General features: G+C 37.8%; 1 protein-coding gene across 1 annotated transcript in view; it reads left to right on the top strand.

Moving 5' to 3' along the window:
• The first annotated feature begins 2,083 nt into the window (after window positions 1–2,083).
• Window positions 2,084–22,865, top strand: part of CCDC173 (coiled-coil domain containing 173) — a 68,227-nt gene continuing 47,445 nt past the window's right edge. The window contains exons 1-4 of the mRNA XM_037849454.1: window positions 2,084–2,232; window positions 15,797–16,023; window positions 20,055–20,228; window positions 20,320–20,513. Of these exons, the coding sequence (XP_037705382.1) occupies window positions 2,166–2,232; window positions 15,797–16,023; window positions 20,055–20,228; window positions 20,320–20,513 (662 nt within the window). The 5' untranslated portion in view covers window positions 2,084–2,165. The remainder of the gene's footprint in view (window positions 2,233–15,796; window positions 16,024–20,054; window positions 20,229–20,319; window positions 20,514–22,865) is intronic.

The following is a 22,865-nucleotide window of genomic DNA, read 5'->3' as shown; positions in this document are numbered from 1 at the left end:
AATGTCTCCAAAAATTAAGGATGCACAAAGAATTAGTTAGAAGGACATAAATCTATTTTGTAATCAATGTTAAAATTCCAAAAAAGTTATTTAACTATTTTCTCCAAAAGCCTGAGGAATGTATATTCACTATGTCTGCAATGTTTCTATAGTCTAACAATAACCTATGGGCTTTACAATAACGAAACAAGATACTACATAGATACTCAAGAATTAGGAATTAGTTAAATAAAGTATGTATGTCATAGTCATGTAATGGAGTATTATTCACCAATAAAATTAAGACACTCAGTTTTAAACTAAAGAAGCAAGTCACAAAACAGTGTGTATAGTATAATTCATTTTTGCAAGAAAAAAATCTATGTGTATAGTGGCAGGTTTATGGGTGGTTCAATTGTTGTCTATACTTTTTCTACATTGATTTTGTAATAAAATTTTTTTCCAGAATAATTAAACTCTGTATCAGATCAGAGTACATATGCTACCTTCTTAAGTTCACAATAAAGAAGAGAAGGGGGATACAGAGGGACAAATTAACTCTAGATTGACTTGGTTGCAAGGATTCTTGGGTTAGGATTGGAATCAGGCCTTGGAAGTAAAATGATATTTGACCACAATGTCAAATTGGCAAATTACTAACATCAAATCTTATGAGATTCAATACTTTTTGTACCCAATTTAGTTTAAAACTACAGTTCTTTTCAGGAAACTATTCTTCAAGGGTCTCTTGTGGTTCTGCAAGTCTCATGAGCAAGACACTGACTGCCCTTTGTTCTGGGCAACATTTTTAAAGATTTTGTATAGTGAACAGCCTTGAAAGGCAAGCCTCCTCTCAGTATAATAAAGATTCAGCTTCCTTAAGCTCAAGGCTCCTCTCTTGTAATACAACACACTGCAGGTGCAGGTTATGTCTGGCCATCTTTATATGGACCGGTGGGAATTGGGGCTTGGGGAACCGGTGCAAAATTGCTGATACTTGGTTACTACTATTTCTGTAAGTCTCTGACTCAGAAGCCTTGTATCTTCTACCAGAATCAAGTAACTGTGGCAGGCTAACTTGTTAGCTTGCAAGTAGGGTAAAACCTCTGACTCTTCCCTCTTCCTGACACTTTTTTAAAAATGCCTCCAAAAAAGTACCATTGTTGTATGTGCATACAATAATTTCTGTCTACAAATATTTTATTAATCCTTCCATACTTACCAACATCATTATGGTGGGACATCTGATAGAAAAACCTTAAGAAAAATAGTACAACTATGTGTTAGAACTTGAGTTATTAAAAAGCGACTCCAATTTGGTGCCTAAAGTGTACGTGACCCAGCCAACTAGCTTGTAATGAAGCGATGTGCTAGAAAAAGATGTTAGAATAGGATCTTCTGAAACCAAGCTCCCAGGCACTCTTAACAGATTTTAGTATCCTTACAGGTCTGATTGCTCCCCCAAAACATTCTCTCAGTTGAGTATCATCTATTTACCAAACAATTTAAAACATCTTAAAGATCCTAACATAAATATTCTGGAGAAAATATCAAGTTTTAACATTTCTATGTTTAAAAACTTTGCCCCTCAAAAACAAGACAAAAAAAACTTTGCCCCTCATATCCCAGATCATGCTTCCCAATCCAAAGGATTTAAAAGCAGATTTTATGTCAGTTAATCAGCTGGTTTCTAAAGCTAAGGAAGGGCGCTGCCCTTCACATTCCACTCGCGAGGTCTGCGGGACGCACACAGCGAGCCCAGGCCCCGCTCTGTCACACACCTGCCAGGTTCGCCCCTTACTTGAGGGCCTCCCCCGTGAAGCGACCGTCAGGTGGGGACGGGGAAAACAGGGCAGCCCAGGTCCCGGGGACCCCTCTCTGACCCACGCCGGGCACTGGAAGCAGCACTGCAGACCGTGCTGCTCCAGCAGATTCAGTCCTCGGGCCTCGACTCAGTGGCCGCCAGCGACCAGACGTCCCCAACCAAGACAGCCTCCGCTTCCCGCGCAGGCGCAACCTCCCTTCCTCGCCCCTGCGGTTCCGGCCGCGGCGCGTACCTTGTTACTCTGCGTCAACTGGCGTCACTTCCCGTCAGCGTTGCTAAGGGACCGAGCGATTTGAGAAACACTCGGCCGGCGTGTGCTGCTGCTGGGCGCCTGGGACGTCTTTTCAGGTTTGGGAGCGCCATGGGCACCTCGTCAGAGATGCTGGTGCGGTTTGGGCGACGCTGTGGACAGGCGAGGGGAAACAGGGGTAAGCTAACTTGGGCTAAAACGACTCAGAGATTCTTTCTGGTCCCCATGTACGGTTTGAGAAGCCAGGATGGCCAGTGAGGCTTTTATTTGCCCTCTGAAATTGGCTTCACGAAGTCCAAAGCAGCCCCGACAGGCATCACTGGCCAGTGAGGCTTTTATTTGCCCTCTGAAATTGGCTTCACGAAGTCCAAAGCAGCCCCGACAGGCATCACTGGATTCTGTGAAAATTATACAGATTTTCCCTCGATGAGTGAGTGGAAGAGAGAAAGGGAAAGTGAGGGTAGGTTGGGAGAAAGTTTACAGAAATAGGGGTGGAGGAAGACAGACTCTTAACTCATTGGCTGATGCGATCCGCGAACTGCGCATTTGCAGCTCTGAGGGTCTGGGGTTTGCTGAATTTTTGCACACTTAAGCTTTGTTATTCACTAAGTGGATTGGAATACCCTTTGGAAATATCAATGACCACTTTCTAGAGTCTTGATTCTACTGCAAACCTACTGCGTGGTCCTAGGAAAGTCTCTGAAGGATATATCTCAATTTCCCCATCTCTAAAGTCAAATGCCTTGATAGAGTATTAAAAAACATGCTACTTCAGGTATCCAGATAACCTGTTATAAACATTTTGTTTTGTTATAGAAATAGCTTAGTGGAACTTCTAAAAGAGCTTTTTCAATTTCAAATGACAGTTTCTTAAGTGTGTAAATTCCCAATTAATATCCTTGTAATGGTGACAACTAGAACCTTGGGAAATTGGACTGTCTTCATGTCATTGCCCGTTTCTGTACCAATAGAGCCTCTTACCCAGATGCAGTTTGAGAGCCATCCATTCTCCCACCAATGGACACTTGTAGGTATTTGTGCAGTAGAAGCCTTATGAAGTAGCAGCAGAGGGTCCTCTCATGTAGGAGGAAAAAGACAATAATATTGCATGCATAATAAAAATACAATTACTCTCACATTCATTTTTCTGTATATGCAGTTGTTTCAGTATGCTGAAGCTGTGGAAATGCAATGTACCAGAATTGGACTGGCTTTTAACAATGGGGGTTTATTAGCTTGCAAATTTACAGTTCTAAGGCCATGAAAATGTCCAAATTAAGGCATCAACAGGATGATACCTTCTCTGAAGAAAGGCCTCTGGCATCTGGAATTTTTCTGTCAGATAGCAAGGCACATGGCCAGCATCTACTGGTCCTTCTCTCCTGGGTTTCATTGCTTTCAGCTGCTAGCTTCAGTGGCTCTCTCAGTTCCTCCGGGGACTTTCCTCCAAACTTCTCAGGGTGATTCTCATTCTGAGCTTTTTCCTGTCTTTTATCTTTATAAAGGACTCCAGTAAAGGATTAAGACCCGCCTTGATTGGGTGGGGTTACATCTCAATTGAATTGTTTCAATTGAGACCTAATCAGCAGGTCCCACCAATAATGGGTTCTCACCACAGGAATGTATTAAAAGAACATGACCTTTTCTGGGGTTCATAACAGCTTCAAACTAGCACAAAAATACTGCACCAAAAGACTTTAATTTGCTTAATTGGTGTTAAATGCTGTTTTGTTCAACTAGTCCAGAAGTTGCCATCTGAAGTTATATGTCCTTTCCCTCACTGCTAGATAATCTCCATTTGAGGGAGAGTTCAGATATGTAGAAAGTTGTCTGTAATCCAAATAATTATATAAAGATTTAGTGGGGTATTGTCAGCTAGAATGGTTGAATAAGTACCTCTGAAAATCCTCTATAAAATCAGTAAATCACTAGCAAAAAATTGTCAAAATCAACTTTTTCAGAACTCTAACTCAAAGCATGAAAACAATCTGGAGAGTGTTTATTCAAGAAAAATTGCCGAATCTCCATTAAAACAACAACAACAATAACAACAACAATACAACAGTGAGCTTTTGGTGTTTTAACTTGCCTTAGACTCATAATCCTGTTCCAGACCTGTGGTGGCCTGGCAGCTTCCAGGGGGTGTGCTTCCAATGCCCATTTCCCAGATAACTGTCGTCATTGGACCTGGAAAATTCCACTTGCAAGTCTTGCCTTTATTAGACCTGAGTCTTACCTCATCCAGTGTGAACAGCTGTTTTCCCCCGGTGTTGTCAAAAACAATCCGCAGCAGTTATTTAACATTACAACTGCCTGAGGCAATGATAATAGTTGGGGGGAACAACAAGCTGACTGTTCTAGTTTGCTAATGCTGCTGGAATGCAAAACACAAGAAATGGATTGGCTTTTATAAAAGGGCGTTTATTTGATTACACAGTTACAGTCTTAAGGCCGTAGAGTGTCCAAGGTAACGCATCAGCAATTGGGTACCTTAACTGGAAGATGGCCAATGATGTCTGGAAAACCTCTGTTGGCTGGGAAGGCACGTGGCTGGCATCTGCTCTGGAGTTCTGGTTTCAAAATGGCTTTCTCCCAGAATGTTCCTCTCTAGGCTTCAGCTTCTCTCCAAAATGTCACTCTCAGTTGCTCTTGGGGCATTTGTCCTCTCTTAGCTTCTCCGGAGCAAAAGCTTGCTTTCAAAGGCCGTCTCCAAAATATTTCTGTAAACTGCAGTTCCTCTCTCAGCTCCTGTGCATTCTTCAAAGTGTCCCTCTTGGCTGTAGCAAGCACGCTCCTTCTGTTTGAGCTTATATAGTGCTCCAGTAAACTAATCAAGGCCCATGCTGAACGGGTGGGGCCACACCTCCATGGAAATTGTCCGATGAAAGATCTTGCCCACAGTTGAGTGATCACATCTCCATGGAAACATCCAATCAGAAGTCTCCAACCCAATCAACACCAATACCTTTCCTGCCCATACAAGACTGCATCAAAGATAATGGCATTTTGGGGGACATAATACATCCAAACCAGCACACTGACCAAAAAACATGAAAGGAAAAGCTGGGAAATGAGATGCCCATAGGAGACTTTGAAAAGCTCTGGTATATTCCTGAGAGTCTAGAAAGCTGAAAAAATACATAGGACTGTGCACATGCCCAGGAAAGACGTGAGAAGACTGGAAGCTCTCACCTCTGTCTGACTTTGAGGTTCTGTGAGAATAAGAAATAAAGGCTAAGATGGAGTTGCAAACTGCTTTCCTGAGCATTGAAGGCATGCTCCAAACACTCATGGACAGCCCTTCAGCAAATGCTTGGAAATGGTTTAGTTGTAGGCATTTAAGGAAATCTCTGTCCAATTATTTATTAGTTGACCTTTAAGCTAAAAAACAAAGGCTTTAGTGGCTATACACAACAAAGAATACAGACTTTACAGAATTAGTTCAAAAAAGTCACTAAACAAACAGCAACAGCAATAAACAGCAAGAACAATAAACCCTTGGGGTAGAGAGAATCTGACTCCAGATTTGCCACATGATATTATTTAAAATGTCCAGATTTCAACACAAAATTATGAAGTATGCAAAGAGAGAAGAAAGCATGGCCCATACACTGGGAAGAAAGTTTCAATAGAAATTGTCCTTTGAGAAGCCCAGATGTTGGTCTTGTTAGACAAAAACTTTAAATCAGCAATTTAAGATATTTTCAAAAAATTTTTTAAAATGTCTTAAGAGCTATAGGAAAGTATGAGGATTCTCTCTCTCTAAATAAAAGGTATCAATAAAGAGATAAAAATTATAAAAGGGAACAAAAAAGAAAATCTGGAGTTGAGAAGTATAATAACTGAAATGAAATACTTACTAGAGGACTCAAGAGCAGATTTGAACTTGTAGAAGAAGGAATCAGTGAACTTGAAGATAAGCCAATAGAGATTATCCAATGTTTCGGTTTACTAAAATTGCTGGAATGCAATATACCAGAAATAGGTTGGGTTCTACAATGGGGATTTATTAGCTTACAAATTTACAGTTCTAAGGCCGTGGAAATGTCCCAATTAAGGCATCAACAGGATAGTACCTTCTCTGAAGACCAGGTACCAGCAAGCTTGGGTCCTGTTCATTAGCAAGGTACATGGCGATGTCTGATTGTCCTTCTTGTCAGGGTTTCGTTGCTTCAGCTTCTGGCTTCTCTGTGGGTTTTTTTCTCAAAACTTCTCTGGAGCTTTTTCTGTGAGCTTCTTTTAATTTCATCTCTTGGCTTCTGTCTGTGTTCTTCTTAGAAAGAACTCTAGAAAGAGGAATAAGACCCACCTTGAATGAGGTAGTTCACATCTCAACTGAAATAACCCAATCAAAGGGTCCCACCTACAACAGGTCTGGATATACCCACAGGCATGGATTATAAGAACATGACCTTTTCTGGGGTACATACAGTATCAAACTACTACATCCAATTTGAGGAACAGAAGGAAAACAAAGAAAATTAACAGAGCCTCAGATATAATATACCAACATATGTATCAGAAGAAGAGGAAGTAGAAAGGGCAGAAAGAGTATCTGAAGAAATAATTGCTGAAAACTTCCCAACTTTGATGAAAAAAAATCTAAACCACTTTCAGCCCCACCTCAGTCAAGATGGTGGAGTAAAAAGCTTCAGTGCTCCATACCCCCCACAGAAGCTTTGAGTGACCAGCTACCACTGGCAGAAACAGCATTCTCAAACCTCCAGAAAAAGTTAAAGTATAGCAGTAGCAGAGTGAGCACTGAATCAAGAAAAAGGCCACTTAAAAGTGATAGGATCTATATAGAAATTAACTCAAATTGGATCAAAGACCTGAACATAAGATCCAGTACCATAAAATATCTAGAAGAAAATATAGGGAAATATCTTCAAAACATAACGATGGGAGGTAGCTTCTTGGACCTTACACCCAAAGCACAAGCAATGAAAGAAAAAATGAATGGGAAATCCTCAAGATTGAACACTTCCGTGCTTCACAGGACTTTGTCAAAAGGATGAAAAGGTAGCCTACTCAATTTGAGAAAATATTTGGTAAACATATATCTGATAAGGGTTTGATATCCAGTATATATAAAGAAACCCTACAACAATAAAAAGACAAACAACCCAATTATAAAATGGGCAAAAGATATGAAAAGACATTTCTCTAAGGAGAAAATACAAATAGCTAAAAAGCACATGAAAAGATGTTCATCTTCATTAGCTATTAGAGAAACGCAAATCAAAACCACAAGGAGATATCATCTCACACCTATAATGGCTGCTGTTAAACAGGAAACTACAAGTGTCGGAGAGGATGTAGAGAAGTAGGAACACTTATTCACTGTTGGAAGTGTAAAATGGTACAGCTGCTGTGAAAGACAGTTTGGCGGTTCCTCAGAAAACTAAATATTTGAGTTGCCCTATGACCCAGCAATTCTACTACTTGGTATATACTCGGAAGATTGGAAAACAGGGACCGGAACAGACATTAGCACACTGATAATTTATAGTGGCATTGTTCACAGTTGCCAAAAGATGGAAACAATCCAAATGCCCATCAAAAAATGAATGGATGAATAAAATGTGGTATATACAAGTGATGGAATACTATGCAGCAGGAAGAAAAAATGAGGTCCTGAAGCATGTGACAACATGGATGAATCCTGAGGACATAATGCTGAATGAATAAGTCAGACAGAAGGACAAAGTGTATGATCTCACTGACATTAACTAACTGGAATATATAAACTCAGAGACTTAAAATGTAGAATATAGGATACCTAGAAATAGAAGCTAGAGAAGGGGAAGCAGTAACCTAATATGTTCAGAATGTATAACCAGGTTGAACTTAAAATGTTTGGACATAGATATGGGGTGAGGGTAGCTTGTTATTGGGTATATAAGGAATAGTTCTGTTCTGGTTTGCTAATGCTGCCATTATGCAAAATACTAGAAATGCATTGGCTTTTATAAAGCGGGGTTATTTGGTTACAAATTTACAGTCCTAAGGTCATGAAAATGTCCAAACTAAGGCATCAACAAGAGGATCCCTTCACTGAAGAACGGCCAATGGCGTCTGGAACACCTCTGTCAGGTGGGAACACACATGGCTGATGTCTGCTGTTCCCTTGCTCCCAGGTTGCATTTCAGAATGGCTTTCTCCAAAATGTCTCTGGGTTTTTGTCTTATCTCTTCTCTCAGCTCCTATGTGTCCTTGCTTCTTTCTCCCAGGATGTTTGTCTCTGAGCATCTGGGGGTCTTCTCTTAGCTTCTCTGGGGCCAACTCTGGGCTTCATCTCTTAGCTTAGCATCTCCAAATGTCCTTCTGTCCACAGCTCCAAGCATCTCCAAATGTCAGCAAGTGTCTGGATCCATGTTGGCTCTTATCTTCTCTCTTAAAATTTCCAGTGAACTAATCAACACCCACCCTGAATGGGTGGGGTCCACACCTCCATGGAAATAATTCAGTCAGAGGTTTCACCCTGTCAACAGGCTAATCATTCTGCTCCCACAAGATTGCCTTAAAGAACATGGCTTTTTGGGGGACATAATATATCCAAATCAGCAGACCCAAAAAAAGACACTTTCTTTCCAAATGCAAAAATACATTCATTCTATCACAATATAGAGAAATACAAAGTCCTAACATTATTCTTTGGCTGTGGACCCGTAAAACTCAGAACAAGTTATCTGCTGCCAATATACAAAGGAGGGACAGTCATAGGATAAATGTTCCCATTGCCATAGGAAGATACTGGAAGGAAAACAGGGGTCAAAGGTCTGAAACAGTTCCTAAAACCTGCAGGGCAAACTTCATTAGGTTTCAAAGTCTGAGAGTCATCTATAGAACGAAGTTTTATCTTGGGGCTTGAGACAGCAGGAGTCCAACCCTTTTAAAGGGTTGTAATCAACATAGATGCATTCAATTCACTAATGATTTAAATCCATGAAATACCTTACAGTAACAATTAGGCCAGTGCTTTCTTGACCAAACAACTGGACTCCATAACTGAGCCAAACTGACACATGAACTTAACCATCACAGTTGCAGAGTCAAGAAATGTGGTACTGGCATAAGGATAGACATATAGATCAATGGAACAGAACTGAGGGTCCAGAAAGAAACTCATATATCTCTGTTCAATTGATTTCAACAGGGCTGTCAAGACAATGCAATGGGGAATGAATAGTCTTTTCAACAAGTGGTGTTGGGATAACTGGATATCCACATGCAAAAGAATGAATTTGGACCTTTATCTCACACCATATGCAAATATTAACTCAAAATGGATCATAGACCTAAATGTAAAACCTAAAACTATGAAACTCTTAGAAGACAACTTAGAGGTAAACCTTCATGACCTTGAATTAGGCAATGGCTTCCTAGAATATGACAACTTAAGCAGAAATAACCAAAGAAAAAATAGATTTGGAATTAGTGAAAATTAAAAACTTTAGCATATCAAAGGATACTATCAAGAAAATGAAAAGATAATCCACAGAATGGAAACAAATGTTTGCCAGTCGTTTATCTGATAAGGGTTTAGTATGCTGAATATAAAGAACTGTTAAAACTCAACAATAAAAAGGCAAATAACTGAATTTTTGAAATGGGCAAAGTATTTGAATGGACATTTCTTTGGAGAATATATTATGCAGATGGCCAATAACCACATGAAAAGATGCTCGATATCATTACCCATCAGGGAAATGCATAAAAACAAAAAACAAACAAACAGACAAAAAACAAAAACTACCCCATAATAAGATACCACTTCACACTCACTAGGATAGCTATAAAAATTTTTTTTAAAGGGCAATAATAAATGTTGGTGAAGATGTGGAGAAATTGGAATCCTCATACATTATTGGTGGGACTGTAAAATGGAGTAGCTGTTGTGGAAAACAATTTGGCAATTCCTCAAAAAGTTAAATATAATGTTACTTTATGAACCAGCTATTCCACTCCTAAGTGTATATCTGAAAATTGAAAATAAATGTTCACACAAAAACTCATACATTTTCATAGCAGCATTATTCGTAATAGTCGAAAAGTAGAAGCAACCCAGATATCCTTCATCTGGTGAATGGACAACCAAAACATCAAATATTCACACAATGGAGTATTATTCAGCCATAAAAAGGAATGGAGTACTGATACATACTACAAAGTGGATGAACCTTGAAAACATTATGTAAGTGAAAGAAGCCAGACATAAAAGGTCACATATTGTATGATTCCATTTATATGAAATGTCCAGAATTGGCAAATCCATAGAGACAGAAAGTATATTTGTGTTTGCCAGCGACTGTGCAAAACAGATTGGGGAGTGATTGCTACTTGGTACAGGGTTTCTTTTTGAGAGTGACAAAAATGTTCTGGAATTAGATGGTGATGATGATTGCATAACCTTATGAATAGATTTTTAAAACCATTGAATGTAACACTTTAAAATTGAGCAAATGTAATGGTACATGAATTATATCTCAATAAAAAAATTTAACAATCCATGATTATGACAAAACATGTCAAAGATGGCAGGCACATGTGCTAATTTCAAATACCTTTAGTCCATTTGCCACTGCTTTTCTTCTTTTCTACTGCTTGAGAATCTGTAGCTCAATTCTCCCTCATTCTCTCTGTGTGTCAAGTTGAGGTGTCTACACAATGCCTATTGCCATGGACTTTCCCTAAAACCTCAGGGTGTGATTCGTTTGATGTTTCTGGATGTACAGCTTTCAAGGATGACTCTCTGGCCCTCCAGGAGATTCAACAGTCTATCTAAAACCTCTTAATGAATTCCTTTTCTGCTTATACTAGCTATATAACCATGAATCCTGAATGATTAAAAGGGTGGGTGCAAGTTTCAAGGAGAGCTATTGTGAGCTTCCCTGTGTCATTCAGGATGCTTTCAAATTCACATACTTGAATACTCAACTCAATCATGTTTAAAAATAAGGAAATTTATTCACTAATGAAACAGGAGCTCCAAGCTTTAGTTTGGGTTGGTCTAACAGCTCAGTGGGGACACCATTGCCACAAGTTCTTTCTGTGTTTCTTTACAATTCACAGTAATAGCTTCATTCTAAGACTGACTTTTTTTTTTTTATTTTTAAATGCATTTTTTTGAGTTTTTAAAACTTTTTTTTCAATTTTTAGAACATTATGATTACTCCAGAAAAGAAATAAAGACAAAAAAAGAAAACTCAAATCCCCCCGTACCCCTAACCAACCCCCCTTCATTATTGACTCATAGTATTGGTATAGTACATGTGTTACTGTTGATGAAAGAATGTTAAAATACTACTAACTGTAGTATATAGTTTGCAATAGGTATATATTTTTTTCCTATATGCCCCTCTATTATTAACTTCTAGTTATACTGTCATATATTTGTTCTGGTTCATGAAAGAGATTTCTAGTATTTGTACAGTTAATCACAGAATTGCCCACCACAAGGTTCACTGTTTTATACATTCCCATCTTTTAACCTCCAGCTTTCCTTCTGGTGACATATAGATGACTCTGAGCTTCCCCTTTCCACCTCATTCATGCCCCATTCAGCACTGTTCGTTATTCTCACAATGTGCTACTGTCATGTCTGTCCATTTCCAAGCATTTAAGTTCAACCTAGTTGAACATTCTGCTCATGATAAGCAACCACTCCCCATTCTTTAGCCTCATTCTATATCCTGATAACTTATATTTCATGTCTATATGTTTACATATTATAATTAGTTCATATCAGTGAGATCCTGCAATATTTGCCTTTATGTGTCTTCAAGGTTTCTTCCTCAACCCATTTTTTTAAGACAGTTTTGTTTACGCACCATACATTCTGTCCTAAGTAAACAATCGGTGGTTCCCTGTATAGTCACGTATTTATGTATTCACCACCATCACCGTTATCTATATAAGGACATCTCCATTTCTTCCACAAAGCAGGAGGAAGGATCAAAGAAGGTAGAAAGGCAAACAAAAAAGAAAGAAAACAAACAAACAAACATGACAGCTAGGAAGCAACAAAAGGAAAGATAGAATTTAACTGAAATAGAATAAAGAGTCAGACAACATTACCAATGCAAAGAGTCCCATACCCCTCCCTTATGTCCTCCTCTTATATGCATTTAGCTTTGGTATATTGCCTTTGTTACATTCAAGGAAGCATAATATAGTGTTTCTGTTAATTATAGTCTCTAGTTTGCATTGATTGTATTTTTCCCCCAGTACCTCCCTATTTTTAACACTTTGCAAGGTTGACATTCATTTGTTCTCCTTCATGAAAAAACATATTTGTACGTTTTATCACAATTGTTGAGCAGTCTAGGTTTCACTGAGTTATATAGTCTCAGTCTTTATCTTTCCTTCTGGTATCTCACATGCTCCTAACATTCCTCTGTCAACCATACTCACAATCATCTTTGTTCAGTGTACTTACATTGCTGTGCTACCATCACCCAAAATTGTGTTCCAAACCTCTCCTGTCTTTTCCTATCTGTCTGTAGTGCTCCCTTTAGTATTTCCTGTAGAGCAGGTATCTTGTTCACAAACTCAGTCATTGTCTGTTTGTCAGAGAATATTTTAAACTCTCCCTCATATTTGAAGAACGGTTTTGCCGGTTATAGGATTCTTGGTTGGTGTTTTCTCTCTTTCAGTATCTTAGATCTATCACACCACTTCCATCTTGCCTCCATGGTTTCTGCTGAGAAATCCACACATAGGCTTATCCTTTGTATGTGATGGATCGCTTTTTTCTTGCTGCTTTCAGGATTCTCTCTTTGTCTTTCATATTTGATCTGATTATTAAGTGTCTTGGTGTGGCCTATTGAGATCTATTCTGTTTGGGGTACACTGTGCTTCTTGGATCTGTAATTTTATGTCTTTCATAAGAGATGGGAAATATTCATTGATTATTTCTTCTGTTATTGCTTCTGCCCCTTTTCTCTTCTCTTCTCTTTCTGGGACAACCGTGAGTTGTACATTCATGTGCTTCATGTTGTCATTCAGTTCCCGGAGATGTTGCTCATATTTTTCCATTCTTTTCCCTATCTGTTCTTTTCCATGTAGGATTTCAGGTGTCTTGTTCTCCAGCTCCTGAGTGTTGTCTTCTGCCTCTTGAGATCTGCTGTTGTATGTCTCCATTGTGTCTTTCATCTCTTGAGTTGTGCCTTTCATTTCCATAGATTCTGCCAGTTGTTTTTTCAAACTTTCGATTTCTGCTTTATATACATCCAGTGTTTTCATTATATGCTTTATCTCTTTTGCATATCTTCCCTCAACTTTTTGAATTGATTTAGCATTAGTTGTTTCAATTCCTGTGTCTCAGTTGAAGTGTAAGTTTATTCCTTTGACTGGGTCATACCTTCGTTTTTCTTAGTGTAAGTTATAGTTTTCTGTTGTCTAGGCATCTGGTTTCCTTGGTTACCCCAGTCAGGTTTTCCCAGACCAGAACAGGCTCAGATCCCAAAAGGGGGAAATTTTCAGTATCAGGTTTCCCTGACAGTGTGTCTTAGAAGATTGACACACCGTGTGAGGCCTCAAGCTGCTGTGCTTTTCCTAAATTTCCCAGTAGGTGGTGCCTGTCAGCCTGTAGCTCCTGACTGGTGTAAGGAGGTGTGGCCTCCTTAGTTTCTGTTTTTGCTGTTTTGCCTCAGGCTCTGGGATCTTGTTCTGAATGGAAAGTGGGTAGTAGAGTTGGGCATCACCTCCTTCCTCTTAGAGGAGATATACCCCCTAGGGAGTTATCATTTGCATTTAAATAGCTTCTTTGTCTCTCTGATTCTGCTATCTCCACCTTTGTCTGGGTCAGAGAGCTGCGAACTGAAAATGGCTGAGGCTTTCTCCACTGCAGAGTGCTGTGAACTGGAAATGTCTGAGGCTTTCTCCACTAAGCCGCTCAGGTTGAGAGAGAGAAAAAGGGACAGGAAGCCCCTTTCAGGGCCATTCCATGGCCCCCAGATTCACCCATCAGCCAGAGATAGCACCTGGTCTTCTGGGCTCCCCCTCCTGGGACAGAGAAGTCCTCTGGCTATTCAAGGTCAGTCATCACTAAAAGCCTCTCTCTGCTTATTGGGGATTTGTAGCTTGCATTGAACAGTCCACATTTGCCAGTTAAAACCCCAGTGGAGGCTGAAGGTATATTCGCTTGTTCAGAGAGTGCTACTCCCTATCACAATGAGGCTTTGCAGTTTGGGCTGCTGTTGGGGGACGGGGCTCCTGGCTCGGGTCTGCAGTTTCTACTCACAGATTCCATGCTGTGATCTCAGGCATTCCTCCCAATTCAGGTTTGTGCATGATGTGTGGACAGTCACGATTGTCCCCCAGCATTTATTCCAGATCATTTACTAGTTGTTCCTGTTTGTTTATTAGTTGCTCCAGGGGGACTAACTTCCATTCCTCTCTATGCCACTATTTTCTTCCGTCCCTCTGTCACAGTCGGAAATCTAAATGCATTTTTATTATGAACTTTAACATATATACATAACAGTGATAACTTTCAAAGTACAATTTAACAAGTAGAGAGCAAATTTCAAAGAATGTCATGGGTCCCGTTCTACAACTTCAGCTATTTCCATTATTGTAAAATACAACATACATACAGAAAGGTGTTAACTTTCAAAGTACAGCTCAACAAGCAGTTATATAGGTAATTTCAAAAATCGTTATGGGTTATAGTTCCACAGTTTCAGTTCTTTTCTTAGTATGAAATATAGGGTATATACAGAAAGGTGAAGACTTTCAAAGCACAATTGAACTTGTAGTTATAGGGCAAATTTCAAAAATGTTATAGGTTACAGTTCCACCATTTCATTTACCTTTTAGCTGTTCCAACACCCCAGCATCTAAATACATATATATATTTATATAAAATTTCAGTATCCATAGACCTTTGTTAAATATTATCTTGTTTGTTGCTACCCCTTCCTCTCACTTAATCTCTTTTTCCATCTTCAGGGATGTCTAGGTAGTGAGCCCCCTAACTTGTTCATATTGAAAGGGGTGTCGACAGTATGGGGAAGGGGGCTGCATCTGATTGTTGTTCTTAAAGAGGCTGTTGCCTCTGGGTTTAGGACTTGTAAGACTGGCTCCTTTTGTGGTGGTAGGATGGCTGCCTATCTGGCCTTCAAGCTTCCTTTTTCATATCTCACTTGATATATGGATGTGTCTCTCAGGAGAACAAGGAATCAGTTTTCTAAAAATTTTAAATAAACCTCTTCTCATGTTTTTGCCTATTACCAAATTAATAATTTGCAAGGGAGATACAAGTATTCTCTACAGCTCTTGAGACTGTAGTTCAGTCTGCAAATGCATTGCTCTTGCTCAATGGAGGGAAGGGTTAGAGTGGCGTCAATCACAATGTCTACAACTTGAAAAGAGGAACACCCCCAAAGCACTAATAAACTACCATTTAGTGACCTTTGAAAAATGTTTTTATAACAACCCATTAGGGGTAGGTATTACTGATCTCAACTTCACAGATGAGGATACTATGGCTCCAAGAGGTTAAATGACTTACCTAAGTTTACTCAGTAAGGAAATGACTAAGCAAGGGCTCAATTCTGTCTTCTGATTTCAAGGTCTTATGTTCTTTCCAGTGTTCTAAAGAGAACAAAAGATAATTGAATACTTGAAGTAATTTCCAAATATCATGTCAATATAGAAATGTCTGTGAAAAAATTGAATAAGTTAAATTCTTCTTGAAAGCCTTTAATATTCAGTTTTTTAAAAATTTTTATTAGAAAAAAAGACTTCTAAGGAAGATCAAGTTCCCTATCCACCTCTTCTACCTAGCAAAACAGATCTCCGTCAAGTCACCATAATTCCACACGATGAATGGAAAAGGATTCAAGATAGCCTTGACGGTTTGACAAGAGAAGCAGCATGCCTTCGTGCAGAAAGAAAGGCAAAGAAAGAAATGCATTTCAAATCCCAAGAAGTGGTAAAACACTGGACTAATACATATGCAGTAAGTATTAACCATCCAGGAGTACACATGTACCAAAACTTTCTCTTGTTTTTTAGTACTCTTTTATACTTCTTTTGTAAATATTTTGTATATGTAAAATATAAAAATTTTATGATATTATGTAAGATATTGTAACAGCTTTATTGAGGTGTAATTGGCATTCAGTAAGTTGTAAATATTTAATGTGAACAATTTGATAAGTTTTGACATATGAATATAACTGTGAAACCATCATCACAGTCAAGATAATGAACATATTCATCGCTGAAGTTTCTAGATGCCCCTTATCACTCCCTCCCATTCTTCCCCACTCCTTTTCCTCTGTTCCAGGTAGCTTATAGTCTGCTTTCTATTATTATAGATTAATTTGTATCTAATTACATTTTCTATTTTATGTGAATAGAATCATATAGTATATACTTTATATAATTTTTTTGGTCTGCTTCTTTCACTCGGCATAATTATTTTGAGATTCATGCATGTTGTTTTCTGTATTCATAGTTCCTTCATTTTTATTGCTAAGCAGTATTACTTTGCACGGATATACCATAGTTTATTTGTTCACTTGGTAGACATTTGGGTTGTTTCCAGTTTTGGGGTATTACAAACAAAGCTGCTGTGAATATTCATGTACAAGTCATTATATGAATTTATACTTCCATTTCTCTTGGGTAAATATCTAGGTATACAATAGCTGGATCATATACTAGATGTATATTTAACTTTTTAAGAAACTTCCAAACTGTTTTCCGAAGTAGTTGTAATTTAATGTTCCTACCAACAGTGTATGAGAGTTCTGTTTCCTCCACATTGTCACCAGCACTTGGTATGACCAGTCTTTTTTTGTTGTTAACTTTTTTTTTTTTTAATAATTTCAAACTTTCAGGACAGTTGGAAAGATAATACAAACCCCATCATCCAGAGAATTCCAACATATCCCCACCACACCCCCCCCAGATACCCAGATCCACCAATTTTAACATTTTGCCCCCTTGATGTATCATTCTTCCTTCCTTCCTTCCTTCCTTCCTTCCTACCTACCTACTTACCTACCTACCTACCTACCTACCTACCTACCTACCTACCTACCTATTTTATGAACATTTGACAGCAGGTTCCATACACTATACTCCTTAAACACATGATACTTCCATGTACCTTTCCTCCGAACACAGATATTCACTTATGTAATCAGTCACCTTAAGTGCAAGAAATTTATGTTGGTATAAAGCCTACATTCACATTCCAGTTTGTTTCTTATGTCCCAACAGTGTGCATTTGATCTTTTTCTCCCCCATTCTTAGATCCCATCCAGTATCGTTTATTACATTTAATTGTCCTTATCTCTTTATTTTCTCTTTATTATTTTTTAATTGTGGAGAAATATATAACACAAATCTTCCCATTCCAAACCCCTCCCAAGCATACCATTCTGTAGGATCAGTCACATTCACAATGTTGCAGTACCCTCACTACCATCCATTACTATTACTTTCCCTTTACCTGAAACAGAAACCCTACACCTGAAACAGAAACCCTACACTCATTTTGCATTAATGCCCCATTACCTCAGTCCCCCTCCCCTGGTAACCTGCACTCTACTTTCTGTCTCTATGAATTTGCATATTCTGACATTTTTCTTTGTGGTTACCATGGGGCTTAAATTTAACAGCCTGAATCTGTAACAATCTCATTTCTTTGATACACCTTAACGACTTCAATTGCATACATGAACTATGTTCTAAGTCCTCCCTCCCCCTAGCTTTATGTAGTTCTTGTCATGATTTACATGTTTACACATTATGAATTTAAAACAAATGATTTATCATTACATTTTATGCATTTGCCTTTTAGATCCTATAGGAAGTAAAAAGTGAAGTTATAAATCAAGGATACAACGGTATTACTGGTATTTATATTTACCCATGTCATTATCTTTGTCCAAGATCTTTGTTTCTTCATGTGGCTTCAATTAATTGTCTACTGTCCTTTCATTTCAAACTATAGAACTGCTTTTAGCATTTCTGAAGGCTGGTCTAGTGGTGATGAAGTTTTCAGCTTTTGTTTAGCTGGGAATGTCTTAATTCCTCCTTCATTTTTAAAATGAAGTTTTGCCAGATATAAAATTCTTGGTTGGCAATTTTTTGTTTTCAGTGTGTTAAATATGTCTTCCACTGGTTTCTTGCCTCCCTGGTTTCCAGTGAAAATTGGCATTTAATTTTATTGAGACTTCCTTGTATGTGACATATTGCTTCTCTTTGTAGGTTTCAGAATTCTCTTTATATCTTTGGCATTTAACAATTTGATTATAACATGGCATGGTGTGGGTATTTGGTTTATGTTGTCTGATGCTTTTTGAGATTTTCTATGCTTTACTGGTTTTGAGCAATTTGAGTATTCTGTGCCTTGGTTTCATTTTTTCCTGCTTCTTTTGCTTGAGTTTTTTGGTGATTCCTGGATCTGAGGGTTGTAGTTTTTTTCATCATACATGTAAAAACTTTGGTCATATTTCTTCAAGTATTCATTCATCTCTTCCTCTCTCTCCTGTTCTTAAGGGACTCCAATTATATAAATACTAGTCCACTTGAACTTGTCTCACAGCTCACTGATACTCTTTTCTCTCTCCCACTTTGTATTTATATATTGAAATAGATATTTATTTAATCTTTTTTCTCTGTTTTTCATTTTGGATCATTCATATTGCTATATCTTTGTGTTTACTGATCTTTTCTCCTGCAGTGTCTAATGTGACACTAATCCCACCCAGTGTATTTTTCATCACAGACATTGTAGTTTTCATCTCTAGAAGTTTGATTTGGGTCTTTTTACTTCTTCCCCACCTCTGCTTAGCATGTTCAATCTTTTTGTTCAGAGAGTTTGCACAGGATTTTTTAAAAAAGCATTGTATATTTCCTTATATCATTGCTATTTACACTATATTATTGGAAGGGACATAGAAAGCTTATGGTACCTTGCTTTAGGAGAAATGTTCACACTTTATTAATTCTCTTTTTTCTATAATAATGAAGAATTATATAATGACTGACATCATATATGTTATGTAAGACAATCTGAAATAGGCAAAACTAAAGGAAAAAAACACAGATTAATGGTTGCCAGTGGCTACAGGTAGGCAAGGGGTTGACTTAAAGAGGACATAAGGAAATTTGGGGTTTGGGAGGTTGAACTGTTCTATACACAACTGTATGCGTTTGTAAAACTGTGCACTAAATATTCCAACAAACCTGATTTTATAAATAGCCCCTAGCTCATAAAGGAATGGGGGTATGCTATATTTTCTCCATGTTATTTTACATAGAAGTAGCACATTATTCTCAATGCTCTACTCCTCCATGTTGTTTAAGAGGTAGAAGAAGAAAGGGAAGTACATCTTACCAGCAAGACTTACTATAAACCTATAGTAGTAAAAACTGATACAAGCACAGAAATATACAAAATTATAGTTCAGAAGAGAGAGCTTAAAAACAAGTCCATGTTATATATGGGAACTAGACATATGACAGAAATGTCATTACAAATCAAAAGGGAAAAGATGGGATATTCAATAACAGATACTGGGATAATTGGCTATCCATATGAAAAAAATGAAATTCTATCACTTCACTACAGAATACACAGAAATTAATTTCAGCTGGATTAAAGAGCTAAATCTAAATCTAAAAAGCCAAAAAGTAAAACTTTAAATAAATCATAAGAGAATATCTTAAGGGTATCAGAGTTAGTAAGGGTTTCTTAAAGAGATTGCATATGGAATTTGGGGTTGGAGGGAGAGTTTACACTGTACACCTCTATAATATTTTGGGATTTTGAACAATGTAAATATATTACCTATCTAAAAAATTCATTTAAAAATTAGCTCATAAGTGTAACCTCATATTTTATTTATTAATGATAATTGAAAATACAATAGAAAATCATAACAAAAACTCACATTATCACATGACAGTGTTTCATTTTGATAAAACTGAATTGGGAAATGAAACAAAAGATTGCTTTTGTCTTTTTTACAGGGCGTGAAAGAACAGAAACTTGAAGCCAAAAAGAAACGTAATGAAGAATTAGAGGCAGAAAGAGAAATTCTCGGTATGGAAGAAGCAATACACAAACAAGGAGAAAGGAAAAAGGCCATGGAAAATGCAAGGCAAAATCAGTTTTACCAGACAGAAAGAGTGAAAAAATTTCATGTACTACTTCAATTTTCTCTTATTTTGTTTGTTTAGCATATCTATACATAATTAAACTTTATTTTCTTAAAGTACTGCAATTTCTTTTTAGTCAGGACTTCTTCTTAGTCGAGTTATGAAAGAACGTGATGCCCAGCTTGAATTCCAGAAGAGTAAAATAAAATCAGATAAGATATGGGAAGAACAATTGAAACTCAATATAGAAAAAGCTTTTAAGGAAGAGCAAGAAAAAGCAGAAAAACGCCGCAGAGATAGAGTGGCTCTAGCTAATGATCATCTAAAACAGTATGTAACATAAATTACCCTTTTTTTATATCCTCTTCTTTCTCTCTTAATGGGTAAAGCTTTTTTTTTCTGATTATAAAGTGCTGAAATGTTTATGTTAGTTTTCTAAGTCTGCTATGACAACTACCATACAATAGGTTGGCTTAAACAACCAGAATTTATTGTCTCACGATTTGGGAGGCTGGAAGTACAAGAGCACAGTCTTGACATACTTTCTCCCAGAGTCTGTTCTGGTGCTAACTTGCCATAATCCTTGGGGTTTCTTGATTTGTATTTCTGCCTCTAACATGGCCTTTTCCTGTGGTTATATCTGACTTCTGGACTTCTTCCTTTATAAGGCCTCCAGTAATATGGATTAAGGCCCATCCTGATTTAGTTTGGCCACATCTTTGAAGATATGTTCACAAATGAGTCCACACCCTGACTCACCTTAACATATTCAAAGATACTATTTACAAATAGGTTCACACCAATAGCAGTGCAGATTAAGACTTGAACATGTCTTTTTTTGGGGTATCTGATTCAATCCCCGACAATGCTAAAGTACCTTATCAGTAGAAAAATAAAAATAAAAAAAAGTTAAAAATTGCTGTTATCTCCTTACCCAGAGAGAATATATTGGTTACTATTATCACAGTAATACTACATAACATTCACACAATCTAGCGTCATACAACAGTAAAGATTTATTTCTCATGCAGCTGGAGTTGGCTAATATAGACTGACTCAGGTAACTCTTTTTCAAGCTGCAGGGCTGGCTGGGTTTGCTCCTTGCTGGGTAGGGCTCTGATCTGTTTGATGTGTTTTCATTCTGGGGTCCAGGATGAAGGGGATAACAGCCCCCCTCAGAGAAACTTTTCTTATGATTTTGATGGAGGCACAAGAGAGCTAGCTAAAGCTTGTTAGCACATGGCTAAACCCAAAATCCAGGGGCAAAGACGTATACTTAACCCATTGTGAGTCTAGAGTGAGTCACCTGGTCAAGCCCAGCATTGGAACAGAGAAGCAGACTCCCAGGGAATTGGTGGGTGAGGGAGCTAATCTTTTTGAACATTATCTACCACAGGAAATTACTGTGATTTTGGTGTGTATCCATAAAGGCTTTTTTTGGGGGGGTGGGTTTATTGAGATATAATTTACATACAGTAAAATTCATCTTTTAAAAGGCATATAGCTATATAACCACCACCAAAATCAAGACATAGAACACTTCCATTACCTCAGAAAGTTTCCTCTTGCCTGTTTGTACTAAATTCTATCTCCCATCTCTGGCAATCCTTGATCCATTAATACAGACTTTCACCCTTGAGCACATATGCTCACATTTTATAAAATTAACTTGGATCAACAGTGTCATTTTATTAAATGCTTTTTCCACTTACACTCTTACTCTTGCTATGGTACCGGTAAGTACCACTTACTCTTGCTATGACAAGGACCAATCTGATTTTTTTTTCCTAGTTTTTTTTTTTTTAATTCAGTTTTATTGAGATATATTCACATACCATACAGTCATCCATGGTGTACAATCAGCTGTTCACAGTACCATCTTACAGTTGTGCATTCATCACCCCAATCTATTTTTGAACGTTTTCCTTACACCGGAAAGAATCAGAATCAGAATAAAAAATAAAAATAAAAATAGAATACCCAAATCACCCCCCCATCCCCCCCATTTTTCTGATCTTTTTTTTAAAGCAGCTACTATATATATACATTTGTGTGTGTGCATGTGTATAATTTCACTTTTTTTTCTGATTAGCTAATATATGCAAATGATTAAAGGCATAAAAGGAGATTCGGTAGAAAGTCTCTTCCTTATCCATCAGCCACCTGTTTCTCCTGTGTGAGACTACCATTTTCTTTACATTGTAGTTTAAATATGCATACATTGTATGGCTGTGTCAAAAACTTTTAAAATAATATCGATGGACATTTTTCCCACTTTTAAAACAAATTTTATTTTTGTGGCTTAAAATTATACCATTAATATGTGATCATTATAGAGTTAGAAAACAGAGTTAAACAAAAATAAAAATAAATTTAAAATTACCTGAAACCCTGTGAGCCAGAGTAGGCACTGTTAACATTTGATGTACATTCTTCTACTCTTCAAAATTATTTTTTTAAATTTTGCAAATACAAAGGAGAGGCTAGGCCTCCCTATATTTGTGCCTAAGAGTCTCCTCCTGAATGCCTCTTTGTTGCTCAGATGTGGCCCTCTCTCTCTGGCTAAGCCAACTTGAAAGGTGAAATCACTGCCCTCCCCCCTACGTGGGATCAGACACCCAGGGGAGTGAATCTCCCTGGCAACGTGGAATATGACTCCCGGGGAGGAATGTAGACCCGGCA

The sequence above is a fragment of the Choloepus didactylus genome, chromosome 9 (genome assembly GCF_015220235.1).
Source record: "Choloepus didactylus isolate mChoDid1 chromosome 9, mChoDid1.pri, whole genome shotgun sequence".
Taxonomy (NCBI): Eukaryota; Metazoa; Chordata; class Mammalia; order Pilosa; family Megalonychidae; genus Choloepus; species Choloepus didactylus.
The sequence above is the reverse complement of the archived record's forward strand: the minus strand, read 5'-3'. Positions and strand labels throughout refer to the sequence as shown.